At 41.7% G+C, this 12,762-nt stretch overlaps 1 protein-coding gene across 1 annotated transcript in view; it reads left to right on the top strand.

Moving 5' to 3' along the window:
- The window catches only part of LOC127623391 (semaphorin-4B-like), an 84,132-nt gene that overhangs the window by 18,782 nt on the left and 52,588 nt on the right, over positions 1-12,762 (top strand). The window contains exon 2 of the mRNA XM_052097845.1: positions 4,952-5,352. Coding sequence (XP_051953805.1) covers positions 5,241-5,352 — 112 coding nt within the window. The 5' untranslated portion in view covers positions 4,952-5,240. The remainder of the gene's footprint in view (positions 1-4,951; positions 5,353-12,762) is intronic.

Genomic DNA, 12,762 nt, shown 5'->3' with positions numbered 1-12,762 from the left:
AAATCTGATTCCACATTTCAATATTTACTGTTTCTGTAGATAGCTAAAGATCTTCAAACAGATAATGATACAGGTGAGGAGTCAACATTACTTTCTGTACTGGGGTAATGTTAATACCTAATGTGTCTACACCTATGCTACTGAGTCACATTATGCTGGTATCGACAACCCCACAGGAAGTGAATTATAGCTTGTTTTATCTGCTGAACTGGTATCCATCTGTTTCTGATCTCAAAGATTGCAAAACTTCTGCAATGGACTGTTTCAACAGCACTTAAAGAGCAGTGAGTCATAGATATGTCACATGTGCTAGGTATTCTTTAAAAGTCCCCTTTAAGTCACAACACATTCTTCATGTCACACATCTGCTTCTACACTCATACAGACACATATTAAACACATAAAACACTGCTTCTCTGATTTAAGGAAGAAAAAGGAAGGAAAAACCATACCACTGCCCCTTTTATCCCAGGCATTTGATCACAGGTGTCTAAGGGTTTTGTAATTATACATGACACATTTAGCTGGAAGAGGAAGATACTGTATTCTATTGCCTATTAAAATAAAAAAGCTCTAGGCCTCTGGCTTTCATTCCTCCTATGTATTTTATCCCATCTAAAAAACATGATAATCAGGACAGCTGCTTCTGTAGTAAAGCTGCTTCTATTTTTATGACAGACAGGAAATGTCATCTGATCTTTCTTTCATCAAGCCTTCTTTAAAGACTGGTTCACCAGATTTCTAGTTCTTTGAAACCCCAATTTTGAGTTTATAGGAAGATGCTTTGACGGGACACTTGAAGGTGTGTTGATGGCAAGAACTGTTTCAAAACTGTGTTTGGACAGCCTGAAAGGATTCTGACACTTATCATATGATTGACAGGTCACGTCAACACTCTGTTGATAGGCCTGACTCTATCAGCTCAATAGCCCAGCCATTTCCATTCTGCAAAGCACCCTTGTCCTCTTGGACACCTCTATAATGTATACATTACAAAAAACACCTTAAATGTATGGCTGGATGGAAATATGGGAGGAAATATCCCAGTACCTATATCCAATCCACCAAAGAGAAACTCACCAAATCTCTCAGAATGATTATTATTTCCATATTACAGGTCATTTTAAATCATTATCATTTGTAAATCTGCCATCTTAGAACCCAGCAATAAAACCCCACAAGTTACAGAACAAACATATTAATTCAGTCCAAATTAAAGACATTTAAGAAAAGTTAAAGACAAGTTAAAATGTGTTTTGTAGTGGTTGGATCTGATTTGATCAGAATGATAAATGTTGAAACATCATGCTTGTTCACTTTGGTCATTAGTTTTTGCATTTGGGGATTGTAATCAGTGTTTGGTCATTCATCACAGTAAATGCCTTTGAGGAATAGTATTGAGTTGATTCATTGCTCTTGGATTAATCTGACTGTTGAGATAAGCGAAACATGTATATAACTGCATATATATCTTAGATGATCTGAGAGACCTTCAATGTCCTACTTCAGCTACCCCACGTGCCTCACTCGCATTTATCTTCTTCCTGTCAAAACTTTAAATGAATGAGATCACACTGCCTTTGGTCAACTGGGATGTTACTCCAATACATTCAACACCAGGAAAGCTAATGGTGCTTGGTAATTGAGCCTCCCACACCAATATGGCTGATCCCACAGTCTTGACCAGTGCAGGACACATTCCAACCCCAGCGTATGGACGGTGGCATTGGGAGTTTGACCTTGCAAATGCAGCTCTTGTCTGGATTGAGATAGTATTCATCTAGCAGACTATAGAGACACATTGTAGAAAATGCTAAGTAAGTAGTGAAACATACAAAGATTGTAAAACTTTCTTTGATTGTTAGTTTATTGCCATAATCAGACAATGCATTAAATGTCTTTTCAAGACGCCTTATATCCAATGTGTAAATATAATGTTAAAATGAAATTTGTAGTGTCCTTTTAAAGCTGCTAAATGTTACCCAGTGCCACTTTGTTTCATATGTGCCATATGTTGTTTGTAAGTATCACACCATCTTACAAGTGAAATATTGCTTTAGCTTTCACATGGATCTGTCATTACCAGACATAAACATCATGTTGAGTCTTTTGTGCATTTTAGAGCATGCCTGATGTAAATAACCATGATCATCAATATTCAGCAGTTATTAAGAAAATTATATGGAAAAAGAGCAATAGAACACAGGTCCTTATATACAAATAGGACAGTTCCTGGATTCCATCTGGCATGCCAATACGATTATATTTTCAGGTGCTATTTGAATAATCAACAGTTTGCCAATTCAGGACGTGAATTTTCCCTGTGCCTTGTTTCTGTCTTCACTTTCTTCAGGAAAGACTGTCAAATGAAGTGCTGTGTTCTCTTGTGTTGTCTATATTAGAGCAAAGCATCTCTGCTATTTTGGCAGATGTACAGTGAATTGGCCTGCAGTATCCAACTTAGAGTTTGGTGCCAAATGAGAATGTTGGCTCAACTTTGAAGCTCTCAGTGTTTGGTTCTGAAGCATAAATAGACAATATTTTGTTGGGAGACTTGTTGTATGTTGTATTAGCTAGTGTCTTATTGCAGACCTGGCTCACTAGGTGCTCTAGGCCAGACAAGGTAAAATAAAACACTGTTTAACTAGTTTTTCAAATGATTGTAAGATGGCATAATGTAGTGGGACAGTTTTTGTTTAGTGTGAAATTGGTGGCTGAGTTGCCGGTAGCAAAATTGACACTGAACTTAACCAGGGATCACCATGCATATTTGTTTCAAGGAAAAGATTAAATATTAAAGTCAATGATCTGGGAAAGGTAACTCACATGTGAAGGGGTGTTTTGTTTTTAGAAAAACATATAACATTGTGCAACAGAATTATGATATCATATTTATACATTTATTTTCAAAGTTGTATTCAGAATCATCTTGGCTTAAAAATCTGAGTTAGCAGTTTGGACGGGCATCAACTGGTATGAGGCTGACAAGTAGGAAAGCCATTAAAATGTAGGAGAGGTACTGTAATAATCTTAAATTATTACATCAAACATTAAACATGAAAAGTTATGCCTAAATAAAGTTCAGTATTTTTTTTTACATTTTAAAAATTAACATAATTTAAATGCAATGTTTAAACATGTAAAGACACTAGCTGTTAAAACATTTTGCGCTTTATTTTTCTTCCTCCAAAACTTTCATTTGCTTGACACCACATTTGTTAGCTCTGTATAGTTGGCAGTTAAAAGAAAAGTATAAGCACTTGGCATGGATATTAAATCATAAATCTGAATGAGTGCAAGTGTATTAACTTTGTGGTTATACTTAAAAGGCTGGTCTTTATAATCAGAGTAAATGGAAACCAGTTTTTCACACTGACATATTGGAACGATGACAGGGTTGGATCCTGTATCTTTAGACTGCATATCAAGTGCAAGGATATTTAAATAATTTACAATAAATTTAATTCACTCTGCATTCAAACCCAATATATGCAGTTGTATGTTGCTTATCTAAATGGGAACAAATGAGGTCATCTTAACAGCAGGCTGGAAATGTATGGCATTACCTACTTAGAATAGCTGTTCTGAGAACAGTACTGAACAGAACAGGAATGGTATGGACTAATGATGATCTAGCCAGTGGAGGTGATAATGGTAAACTGTTCTCCAAACTGTCTTTGTTAACTGACGTGTTAACAAAGGTTGAAGCACTTTTCCATTGTCTCATAAGCGAAACCCCCATTCCTAGAAATTCAAATTTATTATTGCCTTATCATTCTTACACTTATTAACATTCTATAAACACACACTCTCACACACCCCTGACCTTAGTGATTAGTGCAAAGATTAAGCACAAATATAAAGCCTTGCTAAGCAATGAGTAAACATTTTGTAAATCTGTGTTCCTTAAGGTTACATACAAACCAGAAGTTTACTGATGATTTTCAGTGATATTACCCCACACAGAGAGTTGACCATGAAGGTACAAGTTGCTTATTTTATATTCCCATGTCTCATTGCGCTGTGAAGCTTGACCTATTGCGACTTGCTCATACTGAGTATTGTGAGTTTTGTTTAACATGAAGAAAATATGCTCCATTTAGAAACAGATAAATGCTTGTTAAAAGGAACACATGGTCTTAATTAAGTCAAACACAGCACGGAAACTGGATAAATGTACTCCCAAGACGGCACTGCAAGGAACTCAGGGTGAATTGTGCCTGTTAATAAAGCTGTTTATTTATATGCCTGTTTTAGTACCAGATTCACTAAAGTAATTGGACCACTTAGGTAATGGTGCAAATGCGGCTACAAAATAATTACTGAATGCAAGATCAGGATGGATGTAAGTGCTTGGTTGTGGAGGATGCAGCAGACTACCATGATCTGGAATACTTTACTGGTAATATGATAAGCCTCTGTTACATAGAAAAGAGGTAGGTTTGCACTGAAGAGAATGACATTGACTTAATTTTAAGCTGATGTGTGGAACATTTTCTCTCTTAAAATTCTTTATTGTATCCCAGCTTAATATACAGAGTTAACTAAGCTATCTGTAGATTGCCCAATACTGCAACAGTGGTTCTAGCAATGTTGTGAGTTTTAGCTGGGACAATCTGTATGTACAACCGATGAAAGAAGGGGGGAGTTTCTGCAATCTGTTTGAAAACAGTGATTATTTTTGCAATTCCATTTGGTGAAAATATTTGTCACATAAATTACACAGTTCAACTTAAAAGTGCTATTTTAGTGCATTTAGCACCTGATTAAATTGGATTTATGTATTTTAAATGCTGAGATACAAATAAAGGCTCCTCTAAATATCCAATGAGCACTGAGTTTGAGATGTTTTGACTTAGCAGTTCCCTTTTGTACTATACTGTATTTTCTCATCTCGACTTGTCTTGCACAAAGTGTTAATGGCACTATTCACATGTCTTGTTTATTACAGGTTGGTGAGAAGCCTGTGTAATAGTCTACACAAGCACATGGAGACTGACCTGGGATGTACCACTGTCCTCAAGGACTCGTTTCTTAGTGGAAATTCACCATTGTGAGGCCCTGCTAAGGAAAGAGCTCCAGCATCACTGCTCGTCACATCAGCACACTGTTCTCCTGTTCAGGGAGCACAAGTTCCCTGTTGGATGAGAAGAAGAAAAAATATCAAGAAAGAGAAAAGATCTTCATGAGTGCCAGAAATTCCTGAGAGTTAAATAACACATTGAGACGCAAGGAGCAAAATGATTTGTTTTTCTCTCCAAGCCAGCTGCCTGTTCCTGCTCCAGCTCCTCTTGGTTGGACTGGGTCAAGCAATGGAGGATGACGTCACACCACGCCTCAGTTTCTCTTACAGTAAGCATATATATTCAATCTACACACAGAAACACACATGCACAAACACACACAAACATGCACACAGTGGCAATTCCCTCTGCTGATGCTTCATGGTGTGTGGTTGGTCATTTTAATGAGATGCAAACATTGATGCGACTAGTCGGCTGCCTTTCTGGGGAGCTAGAAGACTAGTAAAAAGTCATGCAACCACTACTTCGTATCATACTGGGCTGGGAGACTTGGTGCTTTGCCCCTGCATCAGCTGTCTTACCCTTCACATTCCAGTCTCCATCACAGGGGGTTGGTGGACAGTTGTGTTTACTCTGGCCCCTCCTTCATTGACAATGTGTGAAGATCATCTATTTATTGAAAAGCGTGTTAAAGTGCTGGCTCCCGCAGCTGGTTGGAGACTATAAATAACACAGTCTGACTGCGAAGAGCTCAACTGGAGGCTAGAGGCTGTTGGAGTCCCTGTGATCTCCCACGGACAGTAACACTTGCTAGCACTTGAAGTGTTGATAAACAGAAAACAGATATCAGTGGCTGATTGGTTCATGCTGGCCTCCACCGTGTTTGTCTGATTGTGGATTACTGCATTTACATAACTAGTGTGCAACTGTGATGTTAATGTGTAACATACACATACATCTCCTTGTCAGTCTTCAATGGACAACAAAGTATTTATAACTTTTTTGGAAACAGTCTGTCTTTCGAGCAGATGCGGTGTGGCTCCATTATTCTTCAACAGCATAATAATTCCCCTTTTATTTATAATGATCCCTCTGCTGCATCTCAAACTTAACCTCTGTCATGTTAAAGACAGCCCACTTCCTCTCGTGTGAATGGCAGGTGCTTTAGGGTGCGTCCATTCAAGTTTTTTCAGGCTGGGGTGAATTGTGAAGGCAAGACGCACAATATGGTACAATGTGTCTGTAAACACTGCACACTATGGCACTATTAAGTTACCATGGCACTACTGATGGTGTAAGTGATGATGTTTTTATAACCAAGGCAGATAAATCTTTTGTGATTGAGAACACTGATGCCTTTTAAGACAAAAGCATGAATGTGTTGTGACATGTGACACATGTATGTGGCTGTCTGTCATTGTTTTGAATATACAGGTACATACTCACTTACTAAATAGAATTGCACATATGTAGTCAGAAATATAGATGTCTTGGACTATTTAATTATATGTTACTTATTTTCAAGTCCACAAATACTTCTTCTGTAGAGGCAGAGCAGTCAACAAGAAAAGGCAAATGAATGAGAGCATATATTTGTTCCATGCCTTTTCATTGTGTTGGACAAAGAGTTTAGATTGATGTCATCCTATTTACACCCACCTGCAAATCCTTTTCCACATTTACTCCCAGTCTTAATTTACAAAGTAAATGATGGGGGTTAAGCCGTACCTGCCTAAACACGCCTACTCCCTCTTTTGAGGGTCTACCTGCTTGGTCTGTCTTGCTTGCCTGCCAACCTACACAAAAAGTGTCCCGTAGAGCCCTGACACTGCATGTTACATCTATACATCCCATAAATTATTTTCTCTTCTCTTCTCTTCTCTTCTCTTCTCTTCTCTTCTCTTCTCTTCTCTTCTCTTCTCTTCTCTTCTCTTCTCTTCTCTTTCTCTTCTCCTCTCTCTCTATCTCTCTCTCTCTCTCTCTGTTTTGTTCTTTTTGTCATTTGCTATTTGTTCTTGTATTATCCTCAGGATTGTACTGCATTGTAAGAAAAAATGCTGATGGTCTTTACACTGGACTTTTTCACTTCTAAACCACAAAGAATTCTGCTTTTTTCTCTGTTTGTGTGTGTTCCTGTCTTTGTATTTCTTGTGATACAGGCAGTATTTACAAGCACATTACTGTAATGGCAAATGCCGAGGAGGTAAACTTGAACGACCTTAAACACTACATGGCAACAAAAACCAGCTTCTGGGTAGATTTGTGAAATACGGCAGTACTAAATTTGTAGCTTTAAGATATACACGGTTTGTTTAAAATCATAATATATTTGTGCAAAGAGTGAAAAGAACTTTGGGACACAACGTCGTTAAAGGTTGTCCCATTTTTTGTTCATTGCAAGCACTTTTTAAAGGAATGTTCTGTGTTCAATAGAAGTAAAGCTCAATTGAAAGCATTTGTGGCATTATGTTGATTACAACAAAAATTATTCTTTAAAAAAAAAGCAAAAATCAAGGTTACAGTGATCCACTTACAATGGAAGTGAACGCAGGCCAATTTTTGAACGTTGAAAAACTCACTTTTCAAAAGTATAGTCATAAGACGTAAAGAATATGCATGTAAACATGATTTTATTGTGATAAAATCACTTTCTTCTGTGTGAAGTTATAGCTAATTTTACAACTTCGTTACCATGACAATGTAGTATCAAAAAACCCTAGAACAACTGTAAAAATTACAATTTAAACAATTTTACAGCTCAAATAATACATAAGTTTTAACTGAAGAATTAACTTGTGCTTTTCTAAAATTATAAGCTTAAACCTTCCAAAAATTGGCTACATTCACTTTCATTGTACCCATTCACTTCCATTGTAAATGCCTCACTGTGACCTTGATTTTAGCTTTTTTTTAAAGAAAAGGTGGAACTTTGAATTTTTGTGGTAAACACAAATGCTGTCGATTCATCTTAACTTGTATTGAACCCAGAACATTTGTATAAGGTTTAACTTTGTAAGTTACATTTACATTTATGCATTTGGAAGAGGCTTTTATCCAAAGCGACTTACAGTACACTTATTACAGGGACAATCCACTTGGAGCAACCTGGAGTTAAATGCCTTGCTCAAGAACACAAAGGTTGTGGCTGTGGGGATCGTACCAGCAACCTTCTGCTTACCAGTTTTGTGCTTAAGCCCACTACTCAAGTTGTGTCCCAAAGTTCTATTCACACAATTTGTGTAACTTTTAAAAAGAAATTGTCAATTTAAAAAAGAAAATCGACTATTTGTGTAGAGAAACAATTTTTGTGAAAAGTACTTTGGGACACAACTTTGGCAATGTGTGAGATAAAAAGCACAATTGCTGAAGCAACCACATAATTGTAATACACATTGGGACAAAACCCTCACATTTTCCCTACAGTCATTAGCACTGTTGTAACTGAGTCATGAATTTATAAATTTTGAATTATTTTCATAGGGGGTCAAATTGTCAGGTTGGTACATTTTCTTGGGTCATTAGGATGGATAATTGGCTTAAGTTCCTGCAATTAACTGTTCAGTCTATGCAGCATTACTCCAGTTATGTTCAGGAAACTACTGGGCTCACACTGACTATAGTGTTGTGAAAATAATGCCTTTTAAGTCAGTAGAACTGTACAGTGATGAAAAGCAGACTCAGATCTGCAGCACACATTTCACCATAGGAAAGAGCCTGGGCTCTCCCTCCATCGCAGTGGTACAAACATTCTCCTGGTTGCTCCTCCCTTTACTGGTTTCCACCTTAATTCCTTCCATGCTAATAAAGAAGGTAATCTGGCATGAATAATGAATGGGCATTTTTTGTATGCATGTTACGGAATGAACACTGGTCTGGTTCTCATTATGTGCCTATCAGCAAGGATCAAGGGTTGAGAGAGGAGAGACTACATCTGCTCAGCCTTGCTTCTTTTGTTCCTCACTTTAATACACACTATGCTACAGTGCTTAAAGTGCATCAGAAGGCTAATTAAAAAGACACCTATAAGCGGTTTACACTAGAGCTCTGTGTTTATCCAGCCATTATTTTTTTCCCTGGTAAAGCTGGGAAATGCATTTGCAACTACAGCACAGAAGGACACTTTTAAACTGCTCTGTTTCAGCTATTTATATGAGTAAGCTTTGCAAACAGCATACCTATACATTGTGATTTGTCCTTCAGCTATGCAATACTTTTAGATTTATTGGCATAGACTAAAATTAAAGTGACAGCATTGTCAAATGTATGCACATGTGTGTGCCACAGTATAATATTTAGCGTGCACATGGCGTGGTGATCAAGCTTGTGCATTCTTATAAGGCTATTAGGGCTGGGCAAGAGAGCTAAAATATTGAATAAATGCTTTTTTAGCCTTTTGATGAATATATACAGTATATATATATATATATATATATTTATATAAAAAGAAACGTCTCTTTTTCAGGACAATGTGTTTTATAAATATTTTGTACAAATCCAAATAGCTTTACAGATCTTTATTGTAAAGGGTTTAAACAATGTTTTCCATGCTTGCTCAATGAACCATAACAATTAACGAACATGTACCTGTGGAACGGTCGTTAATACACTAATAATTTACAGACGGTTAAGGTCACAGTTATAAAAACTTAGGACACTAAAGAGACCTTTCTATTGACTCTGAAAAACACCAAAAGAAAGATGCCCAGGGTCCCTGCTCATCTGCGTTAACTTTCCTTTGGCATGCTGTATGGAGGCATGAGAACTAAAGATGTGGCCAGGGCAATAAATTGCAATATCGGTACTTTGAGATGCCTAAGACAGCACTACAGGGAGACAGGAAGGACATCTGATCATTCTCGCAGTGGCAGACTACATGTAAAACACCTGCACAGGATCGGTACATTGGAATATCACACCTGCGGGACAGTTACAGGATGACAACAACAAATGCCCGAGTTACACCAGGTATGCACAATCCCTCCATCACTGCTCAAACTGTCCGCAATAGGCTGAGAGAGGCTGGACTGAGGGCTTGTAGGCCTGTTGTATGGCAGGTCCTTACCAGACATCACCGGCAACAATGTTGCATATGGGCACAAACCCACCTTCGCTGGACCAGACAGGGCTGGCAAAAAGTGCTCTTCACTGATGAGTCCTGGTTTTGCCACACCAGGGTTGATGGTTGGACTTGCGTTTAGCATTGAAGGAATAAGCATTACACCAAGGCCTGTATTCTGGAGCGGGATCGATTTGGAGGTGACTCTGTCATGGTCTGGGGCAGTGTGTCACAGCATCATTGGACTGAGCTTGTTGTCATTGCTGGCAATCTCAATGCGGTGCATTTCAGGGAAGACATCCTCCTCTCTCATGTGGTACCCTTCCTGCAGGCTCATCCTGACATGACCCTCCAGCATGACAAAGTCACCAGCATACAGCTCGTTCTGTGCACGATTTCCTGCAAGACAGGTATGTCAGTGTTCTGCCATGGCCAGTGAAGTCCCGAATCTCAATCCCATTGAGCATATCTGGGACCTGTTGGGTCGGAGGTTGAGGGCTAGGGCCATTCCCCCAGAAATGTCTGGGAACTTGCAAGTGCCTTGGTGGAAGAATGGGGTAACATCTCACAGCAAGAACTGGCAAATCTGGTGCAGTCCATGAGGAGGAGATGCACTGCAGTACTTAATGCAGCTGGTGGCAACACCAGATATTGACTGTTCTCTTACGAGAGGTTCTCTCGTATTGCGTAAGCTAGCTTACGCTACGGGAAAGATTCATCTTTTCTGAGATATTGAAGCCAAAAAATTATCCTTAATTTTGTATCATTTGTCAACGCAGTGCAGCAACTGCAGACCTTGAGCGGGCTAGCTAGCGAGCTCATTGGTTGCTCTGCAGCAACTGCTGCAGCCTATAGACGAACTTGCGTGAACTTGCGCCCAATGAGAGGCACCCGCACGCTCACTGTCCCAAAGCCCGCCAGAATGGGCGTGGCTAGGGTGCATATAAGCGCAGTTCGTAGGCTGGAACCCTGATTTTCACCTCTTCAGCGAAGCTCTTCGCATCTCTGAAACTGCAAGAAGCCGCTCGCCGTTCGAGGGGCATCAAGCAAGCTTGGACAGCGCCGAAGAAGCCGGCCGCCGCCACCTTCACCATCCTGCGAGCTACGCCATCCGGCGATGTATCCTTTTTAAAGCAAACTAGTTCCTCAGTGAACTTCACAAAAGAGCACGAGCATATTTTTAAAGATGCCTCTCACCTGCGGTTCATGCCGCACCCCTCTCAGCGCCGGAGACCGCCACATCATCTGCGCTCTCTGCCTGGGACTGGGGCATGCAGAGCTCGCCTTCGCTGATGGCGGATGCGACCTCTGCGAGGAACTTCCGATGTCGACCCTGCAGGCTCGACTCGAAGCGCTCATGACCGAAGCCGCCGCGCCGCATTCTGTTTCGCCGCGCCGGAAGAAGCACCGCTCCCAAAGGCTACTGGAACCGGGTTTAGAAGCGACTGTCTCGCCGGAGCCTCTCCCTCGAGCATCACGTTCACCCTTCCCGCCCCCCCGGGACGCGCAGTTGCCGCCGAGCGGCCGCACTGCTGCCACCTCAGACAGCGAGGCAGAGGACAAGGGCTGCTGTTCCATCACTCGGGCTCGAGTGGTCACCGCCCCCTGAGCAGGCTCCCAACAGACTCGACGGCTGCTTTTTTCAAAGCCGTCACCGCGCGCCGCCCGCGGCCCGGGCCGCTCCCTTCCTGCCGGAACTCCACGCCGAGCTCTCTAAATCGTGGAACGCGCCTCTCTCCGCCAGGATTCGATCTCACGTCTCCACCTCTCTCGCTTTAGTGGACGGTGCCACCGAGAAGGGCTACTCTTCCATCCCCCCGGTCGAGGATTCGGTAACAGCACACCTTTGCCCGCCCTCCGCGAGATGGCGGTCTAAGCCAGTGCTCCCGTCTAAGGCCTGCAGAACTACTTCCGCCTGTGTTGGCCGCGCCTATTCCGCCGCCAGCCAAGCCGCATCTGCTCTGCATTCCTTGGCCGTCTTGGAGATCCTCCAAGCGGACCTTCTTTGGGAATGGGATGAGAAAGGCAGGTACCCAGAGGCTGTTACAGATCTAAGGAGCGCGACGGACCTCGCCCTTCGCACCACCAAAGCTGCAGCTCAAGCCCTAGGGAAGTGCATGGCCTCGCTGACTGTAACCGAGAGACACCTGTGGCTAACGCTAGCCGACATGGGAGAAGCTGAGCGCTCCACGTTCCTCAACGCGCCGCTCTCTCCGTCCGGTCTCTTCGGTTCCGCGGTAAGTGGCATTGTTGACCGTTTTTCGGAAGTCCAGAAAGCCACCCAAGCCATGAATCTCTTCCTGACTCGCCGCGCTAGCTCCTCTGCAGGCCGCCCACGTAACCAGCCTCCTGCACGAGCATCTTCACAGCGCCCAGCTCAACAAAGCCAGACTTCCCAGCGTCGACAGGGCAGCCGCCCCAGATCGCGCTCAGACAGCCGCCGCAGACCGCCGCTCCCCCGCGGGCCTCGGCCTAAGATTGCGCTGAAACCTGAACAACCGAAGTCCTCCTAGCTTTGTTGAAAAAAAACGACGGCTCTGTCCCGCCGCGGCCGGACCACCGTCAAAGCTTCGCCCCCTGTCAGTCCCCTTCTCTCAGGCTACTACAGTGGTGAATTCAGCAGCCAACAAGCCGGTGTTACTACCCGCTTGCCTGCACTCAAACACCGTTTTCACGGCGACA

This window comes from Xyrauchen texanus, chromosome 29, assembly GCF_025860055.1.
Source record: "Xyrauchen texanus isolate HMW12.3.18 chromosome 29, RBS_HiC_50CHRs, whole genome shotgun sequence".
Taxonomy (NCBI): Eukaryota; Metazoa; Chordata; class Actinopteri; order Cypriniformes; family Catostomidae; genus Xyrauchen; species Xyrauchen texanus.
The sequence above is the reverse complement of the archived record's forward strand: the minus strand, read 5'-3'. Positions and strand labels throughout refer to the sequence as shown.